The 17,621-nt window shown below is 41.7% G+C and overlaps 1 protein-coding gene across 4 annotated transcripts in view; it reads left to right on the forward strand.

The window, feature by feature from the left end:
* Positions 1-17,621, forward strand: part of Spidr (scaffold protein involved in DNA repair) — a 225,393-nt gene that overhangs the window by 172,002 nt on the left and 35,770 nt on the right. For all 4 annotated transcript variants that reach the window (XR_009056844.1, XM_057764939.1, XM_057764938.1 and 1 more), the window contains one exon: positions 13,256-13,396. Coding sequence is in view for 3 of the 4 variants with exons in the window: in XM_057764939.1 (XP_057620922.1) it covers positions 13,256-13,396 (141 nt within the window). In the remaining variant the exon portion in view is untranslated. The remainder of the gene's footprint in view (positions 1-13,255; positions 13,397-17,621) is intronic.

Genomic DNA, 17,621 nt, shown 5'->3' on the forward strand with positions numbered 1-17,621 from the left:
AGTTCTGGTGTTTCCTCATGGCTCAGCCCTTCTTCCCGGCATCCTGGGTGCCTGAAAATCCTGTCTAGCTATTGGCTGTTCAACTCTTTATTAAGCCAATCAGAATGGTACATCTTTACAGTGTATAAAAAGGTTATTCCATAACATATATGCTGTTGGCTGTTCAACTCTTTATTAAACCAATCAGAATGGTACATCTTCACAGTGTATAAAAAGGTTATTCCACAACATCACAGGGTAATTTCAGCCTTAGTTTAGGCCTATGAGACTTACAAATATACAACTACTTAGATTTTCATGGTAGAGTTACTTTTAATACGTAGAGTAGAAACAGCCCCCAATGTTCATTAGCTGATGGACAAGTTTTAAAATGTGATATATACATGTAGTAGAATATTACTCAGCAAAAAGGGTAAGCATAGAAACATTATGAAATATGCAGCATGCTCTCTATCAGTGGTTCTCAACTTGTGGGTCTTGACCACTTTAATGTTACATATCAGATATCATACATATCAGATATTTACTTTACGATTCATAACAATGACAAAATTACAGCTATGGAGTAGCAACAAAAATAATTTTGTGGTTAGGAGTCTCTACAACATGGGGAATGGTATTAAAGGGTCACAGCATTAGGGGTTCTGTACACTGCTAATGTTTGCTTCTAGCTCAGTGAAAATGCTGATAAAGAGCATGAGACTTACGTTACCAAGGAATATACCGAGGGGAATGAGTCCAACTCCAAAGATTATACTGGCTGATTCTATGTCTGATAAAATGTATATGACAGTTTTTAAAGTGATAATTTTTTTTTTTTTTTTTTTTTTTTGATTTTTGAGACAGGGTTTCTCCGTAGCTTTTGGTTCCTGTCCTGGAACTAGCTCTTGTAGACCAGGCTGGCCTCGAACTCACGGAGATCCGCCTGCCTCTGCCTCCCGAGTGCTGGGATTAAAGGCGTGCACGCCTGGCTAAAGTGATAAATTTTTAACAAGGACAGATTAGTAATTTCCAGATGTCAGAAATGACAAAGGTGGGAGGAGGTCGGTGATCAGGGGACCATTGCAAACCAAACATAGTAGCATATGCCTATAATTCCAGCACTCAGACAGCAGATAAAGGAGGATCAGAAGTCCAAAGTCACCCTTAGTAAGCATGTTGAGGCCTGAGCTACATGAGACTTTTTTCCTGTACCCCATCCCCTCAAAATATAGAATGCTTTTGATTTCTGAAGCAACAGAGACATTCAGCAGATAGGGCTGTTTGTTGAAGCACACGGCGTAGGGCAGCCTGTCTCAGACTAGAAATTGAGGGATCTGGGGGCGCTAGCTGTGACTCTCATAGAGGTGAGCTGAGGGGCTTGGGAATGAGGAAACCTTTGTAACGTAAGGTCTGCAACTGTTCTGCCTTCTTTGCTTTCTGAAATTGTTTGCCTGAGTGTAGACAGACTATCATTTCCAGGGTGCCTGATAACGTGAGCAAGGTCATCCATAATCTCATAGGAAATGCTTGGTATTGTGACAGTGGTGGGGACATGGCTTCTACAGGGTATTAAAACCATGCCAAGTACACATTTAGCAAGGGGCACTGTCATTTGCTCCTGTCCAGGGATACTGGAAAGTTCATACCAAGCATGGTGGCACATGCCTGTAATGCCAGCATTGGGAAACTGAACCAGCCTGGGATACATAGGGAAACCCCTTTTTAACACAAAAACATGTCAAGAGAAAGAGAAGGCAGGGAGCTCGTGTCTCATTTTAGCAGAAAAAAAAAATATGATCTTTAAATGAATAAGAAACATTTTTGTACAGCAAAAACCATGTTGTGAACATCTCTTCATGTTAAAAAAGATAAACAGTAGGATTAACTGTTTACTTTGAGAGCCCATGCCTGGTTGTTTTTGAGAAAAGGGAACGCGGTGTCCTGTGTCTAATTCCCAGCTGTAGGAAGCAGCCCTCCTCCTGTGTTCTGGGGAGCTCCTCTCTCTTTCAGGGCCAAGCCTCTCCTTCCTCCTCCTGCTCCCATGCCCCTCGCTTTGTCTCTTGATTTTTACTTTTATACTTCATACTCTAGTTTCTTCTTCCTTTTTTTTGAGTTGATGCTTGTAAGCGATTATGAAGTAGAGAATAAGATCTTGTTGATCTTAGAGATTGCTGCCTCTGACAGTGACCTAGAATAGAACAGCCAGCCTGACTAGATTCCCGGAATTCCTGGTGGACTGCTAAGAACTGCTCCGATCTCAGTGTAAACACCCACATGGCCACTTAATCTTCCTTCTTGGCACGTGTGCGTGTGCTGACACACACGTCCACAGTTCCCTTGTTCCCTCTCTGTGGAGCGCTGAAATCGCACCACTGAATCAAAGAAAGGGAAGTTATACGGTGTGGAAGGGTGTGTGTGTATGTGTGTGTGTACTCAGAGGAGTTATTAAATTACTATACCATTTAAATCTCCTACAAATCTGGTTTGCTTTCTTTGTCATTTATTATATAGTTTTTAGTTTTTATAATTTCTTGAAACATTCTCAAGAAGATGATAAAGGCAAAAAATAAAAGCTTTTCAGAATTGGGATATAGCTCTGATTGAGTGCTTGATTTGCACACATTAGGCCCTGAGTTCAATCCCCAGTGCATGTAAACACACACACACACAGGAACCTTTTTCTAAGACAGCTACTAACTATATAATTTAGGCCCTTTATACATCGAGCATGTAAGACCTTTTATGTGTGATTTTTGTGCTGTTGGAAAGGGTAATGTGGTTTCACAAACAGCATCTGCTTTCCTTCTGTTGTTTATTTTTTGAGACAGGGTCTCACTTTGTATCACAGAGTAGCTTTGAACTTGCTATATATAGCCCCAGATGGCCTCAAATCATGAACTATCTGCCTTGGCACTGGGGTTATAGGCCTGTGCCATTGTATTCACTACTGTGAATGCGTCTCCTGATTGCTGTGGTTATTCCTAGGTGAAAGTGAGTGACTGGCTGGGACAGGGGCAAAATTAGGTACTGCATTTTAAGTTATCTACTATTTTATCCTTCACAAAACCTTATTTTATAAATATAACTGCACTTATGGATGAGATCACTGCCATAAGACCTATCATCAGAAGGCTTTATGCTGCTTTCATCTCTCTCTCATTGCTTTCACATAAAGATTACACCTATAAAGACAAATACATGTATATTACTAGCAATTCAGATTTTACAGATGTGTGACAGAAACTAAAATTTTGAGTTTGGAAGGTATAGGAATTTAGGTGGGTGTTAACAAATTAAAGTCGCCTGGATTGCATGGGCGTGAGGACTGGCACTTGCAGAACCAGTGTGGAGTCTTGTTCATCAGTCACAGAGCTCGAAAGGAAGTCTCCTCTCCAGGCCTTGCAAGCTTCTCTGTGCCACATGGTAACAGCCAGACATGGGAAACTGGTTAAGGGAGTTGGCTTTACGCCTCAGTACTTAAAGAGAGGAGCTCACTTCTTAGGATGTTATTCCAAGCACAGAATGGTGCGCTGTCTCGTGGAATGAATCCTGTTCTGGGGCTCTCTTATTCTAACCATTAGCATCTTACTGCCTCCCTGTGAGACATTTTTCTCTTGGTAATCTAAATATATCTCCTAGAGATAGTGTCCCTCTCACCCGAGTCACATGACCCACACACATTGCTGAGAGATCTGTTGATGTGAATCAGTGTGCATGTTTAGCTTACCCAGTGCCAGGGTAGCTGAAGGATGAATCTCAGTCTACTTCCCAACATGGAAGATAGTTTGTATGAACACTGCATCACACTAATTCATAGCATCACTTTAAAGTGTCAAATCTCCTTACACACATCTCTCCTGGCTTGGCTGTGCTAGTCCCCAATGCCTCAGATCCTTCAGAAGATGATGGTACACTTGCTGTTGTCTTACAGGACATAGCCACACAATGTACAGCACCCTATGAATGCACGTGGTGGTGTCTGAGCTGCAGCCTGCTGTAAAAACGTGTGTGTGTGTATAGATACCTTTGAACTGAAATCATTGAAGCTCCTTGTCTGTGAAGGGAATCCACACCCATACATTGTTCTGGTCAGATAAATGTGAACAGCAAGCCTGTACTCTTGCCCATCTGTGCTGTGTTCACTCTGCCACCTTGTTAGTTTGGGATTTGCTTTTGAGACAGGGTCTCATGGCCTTTCCTCACCATCCTGAGTAGCAAGCCTAAACCATTGTGCCTGCATTGAGCAGTTTGGATTTCCAAGTTCGTGAGGGCAAGTTAAGCAGTTCCTGTCCTCTCAGCTCTATGGACAGAGACCTGACACAGGCAATCCAGGCAGCCACAGACTGTGAGAATACTTGGGATATAGTGAACAGAGGCTGTAATAGCCAGTACTGGGCAGGGTTGCTGTTCTTACCTTTGTCTTCAGAGCTTTTAAAATGAAATGGTCTTCTATTAGTCAGGGTTCCCTAAAGAAACAAATATATAGAATCAATACATATTAAAAGGGGGTTATTAGACTGACTCACAGGATGTGATCCAAGTAGTCCAACAATGGCTTCACATGATGGAAGCACCAAGAATCCAGTGGTTGATTGGTTCACAAGGCTGAATGCCTGAGCAGCCCCAATCTGAGTCCTGGAGGATTGCTGTAGAGCTGTTGTTCTTCAGTCTACAGTAGACTCCTGAAAAAGTTGTAATGTTGTGGAGAAACGCTGCAGCAACCTGATAGATGGCGCTGCCGAGAGAGTGAGGGCAAGCAAGCAAGCAAGCACAGTTTCCCTTTTCTGTACGCTGCCACCAGAAGATGTGGCCCAGACGTAGGTCATGTCTCTCTGATTCAAATAATCTGATTAAGAAAATCCCTCACAAGAGTCCCCAACAGTTTGATTCCAGTTAATTCCAGTTGTAATGAAGTTGACAACCAAGATTAGCCATCACAAGTCCTTCCCTTGTCAGCTTGACATCCAATCACGTTTCCTTCTGTCCAATAAAATAATAACAAAGTCATAATCTCACCTACCAGGATCTAACTGTCCTATGTACAGCTACAAATGCATTATATATTTGTAAATATGTGGCAATGTCACTTAAGAAATGCTTAGTGTTCAGTATCTCATGACTTAAATTTATATAGCTTTATAACAGTTAGCCAAGAGTATTTTCTCAGTCACTCTGCTATGGTACATTCTAGACTCGTCTGTCACATGCCACACACAGACACACCCATGCAAATAAAGTGTTCACACTTTAAAAAATAAGACTGAAATTAATGAACCTTCCTTTTTCTAAAATGAAAAGAATAGAATAAATTTTTTTTAGAAAATAGGGGAAATATAAATATGAATAGAAACTAATGACATAAGCAAGCAGCGAAAGCAGAAAAGTTGATTTTGTGAAATCATAAATAAGAACCTTAAAGTGAGGTAGGTAAAGATACTTGCCATGAAGGCCTGGCTACCTGAGTTCCAACAACAGAACCTACATAGTGATAAGAGAACCTACGCCACTAGTTTGTACACTGACCTCCTTACACTCTCCACAGCAAGTCGCCCCTACCCACGTTGTGCATATACACACAATGAACTAAGTAAATAATAAATTATTAAAATAGTAAAAAAGAGTTATCAGTGCCTTCAAAGACTATAATCAGAGTAAGGAAGACAAGTGGAAAAACCAAAGCAAAAATATATATTACCAAAATGTCTCATGGGGGTGAAGGGTCTATGTAGGCACCAGCTCAGCTTGTCCATGTTCAATGAATAGTTTGTGGAAAGCAACCTATTGGCAACAGCCTGGGTTGAAAAACAAAGTTATTTAGTTTTTTTTTTTTTTTAAGTAGGAATCTCCTGGTGGATCTATTTCTAGCTTTTTGAGGCACCTCCACACTGATTTCCATAGTGACTGCCAGTTTGCACTCCCACGGTCAGTGAATAAATGTTCCCCTTTCCCTACATCCGTGCTACAATCTGTCCTCTTAATTTCTTTCTTTCTTCTTTTCTTTTTTAAACCCTGGCAATTTTGCCAGGGGTGGGAGTGTGAAATCACCAAGTGGTTTTAATTTGCATTTTCCTGGTGAATAAGGATGTTGAACGTCTTAAGAAATGTTTCTTGGCCATTTGTGTTGTATCTTTTGAGATGTGATATATGTATTCTTTTCTGGTGTGATAAAATACCATAACCAAAAGCGCCTCAGAGTGAAAGATTGTGTTTTGGATTAGAGTTCCAAAGGGATAGAGGCCATCACCGTGTGGGAGGCATGGCAGCATGAAGGAAATATGGTGGCAAAAGCAGGAAGCTGAGAGGCTATAAACTCTCAAACTTAGCCCCTAGTGACTACTTCTTCTAGCAAGGCTCCATCTCCTAAGTTTCCCTCCACTCCACAGACAGTTCCCCCAATTGGGGAACAAGTGTTTAAATATATGAGCCTCTGGGAGACAATCTCATTGGGACCAGACAGTTCTCTACTGGAACTAGATGATGAGAACATATTGATGTAGACATCACAACACAGAAAAATCAAACTGGAGCTAAGCCAGGAGCTTCCTCTCTGTGTGGTAGCTTTCACAGAAGGCTTCATTTGGGATGATGGGGAGAAGACGCATCAGTGATCTTGCCCATGAGTGAACCTTGGATGCTACAATTCCCTGTTGGGAAAAATGTGCCAATGCTGGTAGAATAGTGCTGCCGGTGCAGCAGTGGCATGGGCATTAGGGAATAGCTGTCTTCTGAAGGTTTGTTTTTATGCCCCTAGAGTAATGGTTTCAACATTAGTCGAGGAAGCAGTAGGCATTGGTCAGTTCAGTAACTCATGCCTGATCAAAGTCCTGAGAATAAGTGAATGCTGACTGTTCTTCCCTGAACACACAGTCTCTGTTCTCTGTGTTCCCACCCCCAAGACTCGGGAGATAGGTGTGTCCAAACAGGGAGAAGGAATGGAAAAGCCAGAGGACAGGGAAGACTGTTGTGCTGGTGAGCTTTGTGTCAACTTGAGACAAGTCCTTTAGGGAGACAGACTCTTGATTAAGAAAAACTTCCATAAGATATGACTGTAGATAAGTCTGTAGGGCATTTTCTTAATCAGTGATTGATGTGGGAGGGCCCAGCCCAGTGTGGGTGGTGCCACCCCAGACAGGTGGTCTTGGATCATATAAGAAAGATGGCTGAGCAAGCCAGTGATCAATGTTCCTCCACAGCCTCTGCTTCAGTTCCTGCCTTGAGTTTCCTCAGTGATGGACTACAGCCATCTGATGAAACAAACCCTTTCCTCCCCAAGTTGCTTTTGGCCAGTGTCTTTATCAGAGCACTAGCATCAATCCCTAAGACAACTGTAAAATGCTGTCTTCTGGACATGACGTAGCCGCTATTCTCAGGAACTCACGATAGCTGTGAGTTACTTGCACAAAATTGAGCCTAGCAACAGCTCAGCATGGATAAAGGAGGGGCTCATGAGGTCCCACCCCTGTCTGAAACGCTGGGACAGTTAATGACTGATAGAGGAGAAAGAGTCACTTTTCTTCAGTGGTGTAGCTACTGGTAAAGTTACCCATACTCCAGTAAATAAGCCCCAACCTGTGTTCATGAAACAACCTTACTTACATTTAATGGGTTATTTAAACAAGTAACGATACATGTTATAATCCAGCACTTGGGGTAGAGGTAGAAGATCAAAAGTTCAAGGTTATCCTCATTTATGCAACAAGTTCAAGACCAGCCTAAGCTACTTGAGATACAGTTGTCAATATACAAACCACACAGCTCTCATCTTTTTGCTTTGTTTTATTTGTTTTTTGAGACAGTGTCACTCTGTGTAGTCCCTAGCTGTCCTGGAACTCACTCTGTTGACCAGACTGGCCTCAAACTCTAAGATCCACCTGCCTCTGCCTCCTGAGTGCTGGGGATTAAAGGCGTGCGCTGCTACCACCACCCGGCCACAGCTCTCATCTTAAAGAGAGTAAGAGATAGTTTATTTTGCTAAAGGCTTTATGAGTGACCATGGCCCTGGGAACATGGATGTAGGTTACTGTAAATTCCATGTTCTAGTGTGGAAGCAGTTTCATGAAGATTTTATAGTTTTATGGAACAGAGAAAGTCATAAATCAAGACAAGTTTAGAATATATTGACAGATACACCAGAGAGGTGGTTCCCAACACGACGAATGGAGAGGCCTAGGATGTTATCTGATGACATTCTTAGCTCTTGGAGTGGTGGAAACTAGTGTTCTGCTAAAGCTAATAGCTTCTAAGAGCTGTTTATTGCTTATTACCATGAGAGGTTAGTTAGATACAGAGTGGGGCAAGGCACGGCTCTTCCAGAAGGCTAACACTAGCCCAAGATAAAGGAAATAGCTTCTGAAACTCCCAAGTCCCAATCTCTCCACGGCACCAAGATTCCAATAGTCCGCCAGTCTCTACAGGCACAGACTTCTTCCAGGAGTTTTTTTGTTCACATCCAGGCACTTCTTCTTTTTAGGATTTTTTGTTGACACTGTTTCAAAGCAAAACAAACAGAATTGGAAGCGAAAAAGCAAAACTGAAATTAAGAAGTGATTCCATGATACAATAAGGAAAATCAATAAAGGTGATCGGTCGCAGAAGTTCAATATACATGTTAACTGTATTTTTATAAGCCAGCAATATCTGACAAATTATCATATAGTACAACAAGTAGACCCATAGAAGATATGACCGTTCACCCAATGTGATATGTGCAAGAATGTTTTAGGTAAAAATATTCTTTTTAAACTTTGATATGAAATGTACCCACCTAAGAAAGGCTTGTGTGCTGTGCCATTCACTGAACCAGCCCTGCGCTGTGTGGATCACTTTAGTCCTTGTCACGGCTCTCTGAATTAGTTTTCCGGGATTTCCATGTAAAAATGAGGAAACTCAAGCTCATATAGGTAAGTAATTCTTGCAAGGTCCTCAATTTCTGACAGGATACTGCTTTGATGGAAACCATTTGGGTTTCCTTCAGTATTTCTAGTGACTTAGGAAAGCAAGTGGCTATTGCAGTTTTTCTGCAGAGACCTGAAGCAGCACTGTTTTAGGAGATAGTGTTTTACCAGGCAGATGGAGTTCTCTGTGTGCTGCTGTAGGCTAACCAGTTTGCTGGAAACCACTGTAGGCATGAGCCAGCGTGTCACTAGCCTCCGCTCTGTTTGTAGAGCATGGGAAAGTCTATCCAGCCAGCGAGAACCCAGGGCGGTAACTCAAGGAGCAACTTGGAGTCAGAGGCTGGGAAGCCACACTGCTTACTGGCTTCCTCATCCTGCACTCTTATAAGATCCAGGACCACCTGCCCTAGGGCAAAATAACAAACAAAAGTAGCCTCCAGCTCCCTTCAGTATTTGAGATAAAAGCAATAGTCAAGCAAACCAGGAAATAGTGGTATCAGTTCCCACCTCTCCCTTCTTAGTACAGCCAAGAAAGAGAAGAACTTTATATTGGGTTTCATAGTGTTTTTTAATCCTAACTTTTAAAACAGTGACATTTGACAGGCCTTAATGCCATCATTTGGAGAGGACCAGTTTGACTCCTATCTCCCTATAGGAAAGCTTAGAACTTTCTCAGGAAATGTAGCCTGACCACAGACCTCCATCCACCCCCATACCCATGGCTCTGCCTAGAAGTACATCTTCAGACGAAGTAGAGAGGGGGTAGCTGGGAAGTGAGGAGGCCTGTCAATGGCTTCTAGCAGAGAGTGCCATTCTTACCCTCCCAGGGTGCTAACAATAACGGAAAGTAAAGGGTAGAGCAAGCATGATTGGACTTTCAGCGGAAAACTAGATCTAACTGGGATAGATAGCCATCTCAGTGGACCGAGATGGAAAACTAGATCTAACTGGGATAGATAGCCATTTCAGTGGACCGAGATGGAAAACTAGATCTAACTGGGATAGATAGCCATATCAGTGGACCAAGATGGAAAACTAGATCTAACTGAGATAGATAGCCATCTCAGTGGACCGAGATGGAAAACTAGATCTAACTGGGATAGATAGCCATCTCAGTGGACCGAGATGGAAAACTAGATCTAACTGGGATAGATAGCCATCTCAGTGGACTGAGATGTTTAGAGCACAGAGGATCAACAACTTCATGAACGATTTCCAACATGTCTCCTACTTCTCCCTTTCCGGGAATCTGCAAAATGAGTGCTCCTGAGTTCAGAAAGTATTTAAGAGGGAAAGATATTCTCACACACTCTAATACTTAAAGATATATATATATATATATATATATATAGATAGATAGATATAGATATAGATATAGATATAGATATAGATATGGATATAGATATATTACTATATGGGGCCAGTGAGGTGACTCCATGAGCAAAGCCCTTGCTCAGCAAGCTTAATGGCTGAGTTCAATCCCCAGAACACATATAAAAGTGGGAGGACAGAAAGAACTCCACCAAGTTTTCCTCGGACTCCACATACATACATGTGGATGCGCACACACTAATAGATAAAATTTAAAAAACAGGAAGGAAATGTATATACTGTAGGAAATAAGAGGTCCCATGTTGCAAAGCAGTATAATGAGCCCCCAGATTTTGTGACAGAATGATTGGCACAGCCCGAGTGTAGTCACTGGCAGATGTGCACTGTCCCGGAGAGGCCTCCAGGAGAGCTGCTTAGGACTGGGCTAATGGGATGCAGCAGCCTAAGGAAGAGCTGGCAACTGCAGAGGTTTGATGTAGAATTTGTGAACAGACATAGAAAACTAATTTAAAATATAAATAGGAAGATGGAAGATATAGCTCGGTGGCAAGAGCTGGCAGGTGCAAGACCCTAGCTTAAATTCCCACGACCACAATAAATAAACAAGCAAACAAACAAGTAAATAAAATAGAAAAATACAGTTTTATTATGGAATACTGTTATTTCCCTAACGTTTATAACTGTTTCATTTTTATCAAGTAGATCATAGTTTTTCTTTCTAATTATAGTTTCCCGTTTGACTCGTGGGTTTAAAGGGTGTTGTGGTCTCCAGAAACAGCTGGCCATTATGGCTCATACTTGTAATTCCACATCTTGGGAGGTAGACAGAGGAGAATCTTGAATTCAGTCCAGCATGTACCCTATGGAGACAGGTATATATGTATGTGCATACATATAATTCATATAGAAAAATAGTATAACAAAATATTATAATATACAAACAAGTAATGATAAGTATAATTTCCAAAGCTAGCATGGTAGTGTGTATCTGTAATTCCAGCACTTTGAGCGGTGTGGCAGGAAGATCAGAATCTCATTGACGACACAGTGAATTTGAAATCATCATGGCAAAGTAAGGCCCTCACTCACTGGCAAGATAGCTCGGTAGGTAAAGACTATTGCATGCACAAGCATAGTGACCTGTGTTCAACCCAGGTGGAAGAGAGAACAGACTTCCCAAAGTTGTCCTCTGACCGACACATTCACACCATGGCAGGATCGCTGCTATACACACACACACACACACACACACACACACTCATACAGTAATAATGGTAGTAATAACTACTTCTTAAATAAATATCCTACCTTTTTAAAAAACTAAAATTTATAAATGTAAGATTTTTTTAAATGTTTATTATTTGCTTGGTTTCTCATTTAATTATATCAGAGACAGGTTGTGGCCTTTATAAATTTATTTGAAACTCATTGAGTCTTGCTTTAAAGCCAGTGGCATGGTCAGTTTTTAATTAAATCTTCATGCCTAAGAAAGCACTTTTTTTTTTTAACTGTGGGAAGTTTTCAGATGTTCATCCAGCAAATCAGACTTATTGGGTATATAAAAAGGTTTTTTTAATTTTTGCTTTATCTTCTCTTGGCCTTTCAGTAACTGGAAGAGGTGTGTTAAAATAAATGTGGATTTGCTAATGTCTCTGTAATTTTTTTGTAGTTTACATTTTGTATATTCTGAGGCTATTAAGAGTATAAAGATTTAAAATTAAACATCATCCTGATAATTAAACATTTTGACCAGTATTGGTGAGTTTTCCACTCTTAACAATGGGGACTTGAGAGATGGCTCAGCAGTTAAAAGCAGTGGCTGCTCTTCCAGAAGACCCGGGTTCAGTTCCCAGCACTCACATGGCAGCTCACAACTGTCTCCAATTCCATTTCCAGGGGGTCTGACACACTCACATAGACACACATGCAGGCAAAACACTAGTGCACGTAAAATAAAAATCTTTCTTAAAATGTGTACTTACTCCCTTGATTTTTCATTTCTTTTTAGTTTTTTCTTTTGAGACAAGTTCTGAAGTAGCCAAAGCTGGGCTAGAACTCCTGACCCTCCTGCTTTTACCTCCCAAATGCTGGAAGCTTTTTAACCAGCATCTCACTCTGTAACGCAGGCTGGCCTGTAACTTCTTCTAGCCTTGCCTTGAGCCTCCTGAGTGCTAGAATTTTAGACATGAGTTACTACTGAAATTCTGCTTATTAACTGGCAAGTTTCAGTAATCTGCATCCCAGTGGACAGTGCTCCTCCATGGTCTCCACTTCAGTTCCTGCCTCCAGGCCCCTGTCTTGAGTTCCTGCCCTGACTTCTTTCCATGGCAAACTATGATCTGGAAATGTAAGGTGAAGGAAGTTCTTTCCTGTCCCAGTTGCACTTGGTCATGATGTTTCTTCACATCAGTAGAAACCTAGCTTAGATGGACAGTGATTTTTATCTTTTGGGAATGTGCGTGTCTGTGACTTTTGTGCCTTCTTGGGGGAAACTCTCTATCATTCTCAGAGTTGTGCACTGAAGCTTTTAGGTGTTGAGCATCCACTCGGGGAAGAGAACAGAAGCAGGGAAAGAGGAGCCTTTGTTTCTGGGCAGCAGTGATGCATTTAGTTGAGAGTGTAGTCATCTTTATCATGTTTCCCGTCACAGTGGCCGAAGGTTGCATGCTGAAATATAATTTTGTCTCCTGTGTTGTGTGGCTAGTGATCTGAATACTTGCATGTACAAAATCAAAACACAGTTCAGCAGAATGTTTCAAAGGGCAAAGGCACCTGCTGCAGAGCCTGGCAATTTGAGTTCAGTCTCCAGGACTAACGCAGTGAAAGGAGAGAACTGCCTCCCACAAGTTGTCTTCTGACCCTCGTGCACATGCTGTGACATGCAAATGCCCATAACATATTGCATGTACACACACACACAGATGTTCTTGAACCCAACTTCATTTGCCGTTATTCACCATTAGGAAGGTGACTGCGGTGGAGTTTCAGGGAAGACAGGGATCGTCTTGGTTCTCTGACTTAGAACATAAATATGCTGTTCTTTGCAGGAGCTGCCTGCTGGTGCAGGATGCCTGTGGAATGTTCGGGGAAGTGTACCTGGACGGCAGCCTCTGGAAGAACACAGAGTTAGAGGGGAGGTCCTGCACCATGGCGGGCATGAAGGTCCTGCAGAAGGCCACGAGAGGAAGGTGAGGACACCGCGACGTCATCTGCCTCGTATAATAACAAATAAAAAGCAAATGTGTTATGCTTTGATCTCAAATTTTCATTTTTAAGACAATAAGCCAGGACTGCTCCTTCTTGAACTATAAAGTAAAACTGGCATTTGAAAAGCCAGTCGGTGGTGGCACACGCCATTTACCCCAGCACTCGGGAGGCAGAGGCAGGTGGATCTCTGTGATATTGAGGCCACCTTGGTTTACAAACTGAGTTGCAGGACAGCCAGGGCTACACAGAGAAATTCTGTCTTAAAAAAACAGAAAGAGGCCGGGCGGTGGTAGCGCACGCCTTTAATCCCAGCACTTGGGAGGCAGAGGCAGGCGGATCTCTGTGAGTTCAAGACCAGCCTGGTCTACAAGAGCTAGTTCCAGGACAGGCTCCAAAACCACAGAGAAACCCTGTCTCGAAAAACCAAAAAAAAAAAAAAAGAAAGAAAGAAAGAAAGAAAGAAAGAAAGAAAGAAAGAAAGAAAGAAAGAAAGAAAGAAAGAAGACAGGCAGTTGAGTGCAGTATCCCCAGAGGAACATAATTGACAATTGGAATAACTAAACACCTTAACTGATTAATATTTTATTAAAATTAAGAGAAAATGGATAAGAACAGTTTGTCTTCTAGATACATATGTGCTAAGTGAAGTCTCCAGTAAAAAAATAATAATTGTCGTTAACATTTATATAAGTTTCCTCATTTCTATAAACTAATACATCTTGGTAATAATATTGTTTTTGCCTCTTTGAATACTATTTTAATTTAAAATTGCTTAAGGATAGCAAAATTTGTAGAAATAGCTCTTGAGTGTGAGTTTTTACCCTCTGGTGTGAGCAGAGACCTAGTGCAGAGGAAAATCCTGTCACCCAGCTCTGCTCACCCTAAGCAAACTGACTCGCCAGCACGCCCAGCATCTTGGAACTAGGTGATGAAATCTGACCATTTAAGTCATAATAAAGGGAAATAGAAAAAACAAAACTTTTAAATATTGTATGTGTGTTACCTCCTGACCTTGTAACTGAAGATCTGTTTTCTGCAGCTCTTCTAAATTATGACTGTTAAAAAAAAAATCCCTTATATTAAATAGGGTATATAGATGAAAATCTTAATTTAATGAAAAGACATTTTATAAGAGTTAAACAAAACTTTTTTTTTTCCTTTGAGACAGGATCTCACTATGTCGCCCTGACTGACCTAGAACTCTATGCATGTAGACCAGACTAGCCCAAAATTCACAGAGATCCTCCTGCCTCTGCTTCCTGAGTGTTGAAATAAGCAAAACTGTTTAAATTATCAAGAGTTAATGCTTTTTCCAGCACTTATGAGCTGGAGCAGGAAGATAAGAGTTCAAAGCCAGGGCTGGAGAGATGGCTCAGTGGTTAAGAGCATTGCCTGCTCTTCTAAAGGTCCTGAGTTCAATTCCCAGCAACCACATGGTGGCTCACAACCATCTGTAATGAGGTCTGGTGCCCTCTTCTGGCCTTCGGCATACACACAGATAAGACTTGTATACATAATAAATAATAAATAAATATTTAAAAAAAAAAAAAAAGAGTTCAAAGCCATCATCCTCTACGTGGTTAGTTTGAGACCAGCCTGGGATCCTTTGTCTCTAAATAACCAAAACTTCTTAGTGCTATCTACCGTAAGCAAACTTGTTCTGCTAAATATTGTGGCGCCTTATTCTGGACAGTTTTGGATAGGGAGATGTAGCTGTGCATAGACCTGGCCAAACCATGGTTCTTGCTTCACCAGTATTCCTTTTAACATGTAAATTAAATGGAAGACATTTTTCCTTTGTTAAGTATTTTTAATTTATTCTTTGACAAACTCATGAATATATATAGTGTATCTTGGTCATATTCACCCCTTGATCCCTACCCCTGCTGCCCTCAGATACCCCCATACTCTGCCTTCCTACCCTGATAGCTCCCTCTCCCATCTTTTTTTATGTAACCACGGATTCCAATTAGTTCTGCCCTCTGGAATGTTCACTTACCTTATTATTGACTTGGTCTCATTCCTGCCTGTGTAGATAACCACAGCTGCTTTAAGTTCAGCACTCTTCCCATTCCCCCGACTCGTAGGCTCTTTCTTTCTCCTCTTCTGTGAATGTTGGTGGGATGATGTAAAAGTTACAGCTAGAGCTGAGCATCCAGGAGTCACGTGTTCTGAGCACTCTGACCAGTCCTGTGTATCTGCCTTCATTTCTGCAGAAAAAAGCTTCTCTTACCCAGGCTGGCAGTTGCCTATGGGGAGGACGTTTGTGTTTAGAAGTCAGCTTGACATCGTCTGCTTAGCAGAATGAAAGCAGCAGGATCCCTAGCGAGGTTCGCAGCGCCAGGCATGGATTTCTTCTGTGGAGCAGGCCTCAGATCTAGTCAGAATGCAGTTGCTGTCTTAGCTGTGGTTACTGTTGCTGTGATGAAATGCCATGTTCAAGAGCACAGTGGGGAGGAAAGGCTTCATTTCACTCACAGGTCTATCTAACAGCAGGAACTCAAGCAGGACAGGATCCTGGAGGCAGGAACTGATGCAGAGGTCATGGAGGGGTGATGCTTACTGACTTGTTCCCCATGGCTTGCTTGTTCAGTCTGCTTTCTTATAGAACCCTGGACCACCAACCCAGGCACAGCCACAGGGGCTGGCACTCCCCTGTCAATCACTAATGAACAAAATGCCCTACAGGCTTGCCTGCAGCCCTATTTTATAGAAGTCGTTTCTTTTTTTAAAAATTTGTTTCATTTATTGTTTGATGAATGTAAGTGTTTTTGCCTGCATGGATCTGTATGTACCATGTGCCCAGGGATGTCAGAAGCAGGCATCAGATCCCCTGGAACTAGTGTTACAGTTTGTGAGCTGCCATGTAGGTGCTGAGAATCTAACCTCAGTTCTCTGCAGGAGCAGCCAATTCTCCAACCTTGGAAGCATTCTCTTAGTTGAGGTTCCCTCCTCTGAGATGACTTCAGCCTGTGTCAAGTTGACATAAAACTATCTAGAACAGTCGGTTACCTCTGTAAGATTTGTGCCACTATTTCAACAATACGCATTAGGAAGAAGAAAATTTAAAGAATTATCCTAGGATATAATTGAATACCATACGCAATGAATTTGGGATTCTCCAACTCATTGTTACCATCTTCAAGTCACATGTTACTCTATCATATTGATATTTATTTAATTATAGTAACATCTGAGCTTCTAACGTTGGTAAGCCCCTTACAATTCTAGAACATTCTGAATCATTTGTTGATAGTATCTTCTCTGCTTTGCATAATGACCACCCATTGTGGCCATTCTAAAATCATGAACTTTCACAAGCCTTTCTCCTGACTGGCCTAGTCTCTGCCCTGTCAGTCCTTTCTATAGCACCTTTCAGGTGAATGACAGCTCTGTCTGAGAGTTATGTACCTGGAAGAAGTGTTTTCCTTAGACTACTTCATGGCTAGTCTTCACACTTCATGGCCCACGATGGCCCAGAGAGCTACTCTCACTAAAGACTGTGGGAGTACATTGAGGAAATTCTGGTGCAGATAGGCATGGACAGGCCTGGAACGTGGGATCTGTGGTTCTGTAGAATTTATATTCTTCCAGCATCATGTTATACATGCATTTAATATTTCCTCTAGCCGGGCGGTGATGGTGCACGCCTTTAATCCCAGCACTCGGGAGGCAGAGGCAGGCGGATCTCTGTGAGTTCGAGGCCAGCCTGGTCTACAGAGCTAGTTTCAGGACAGGAACCAAAAGCTACGCAGAAACCCTGTCTCGAAAAATCAAAAAAAAAAAAAATTATATTTCCTCTAGTTCTGTGTTGCCCTGGGAGACTCACTGCCACCTAAAGCATTTTAGAGGAAGTAGGCTTTCTGTAGGAAGTGCCCCAGTGATCCAGATAATTTGTCTGCTGGTAAACTCTGAGTTCTCACATGTGCTCAGCGAGTGCTCTCTACCTCCAGCTCACCTTACTAAAAAATGTCTGAATCCTTTTCTATATTTAACTTGCTGGCAAAATATTTGATGCTTCTTGGAATTAGGATTAATTTCTTTATGCATTTCACTTTACTTCGGCATGCAGCCATCCAAATAAATATTTGGAGTATCTTTTTGTTCTTTTGGAAGCTGTGCTTCTTCAAAACAAATTACTAAATACATTTGGAATGTTGGATGTTATAATTGCCTATTAGTGACATCATCCACGGTCGGTCATCC

This window comes from Chionomys nivalis, chromosome 3 (assembly GCF_950005125.1).
Source record: "Chionomys nivalis chromosome 3, mChiNiv1.1, whole genome shotgun sequence".
In the NCBI taxonomy this organism is placed as follows: Eukaryota; Metazoa; Chordata; class Mammalia; order Rodentia; family Cricetidae; genus Chionomys; species Chionomys nivalis.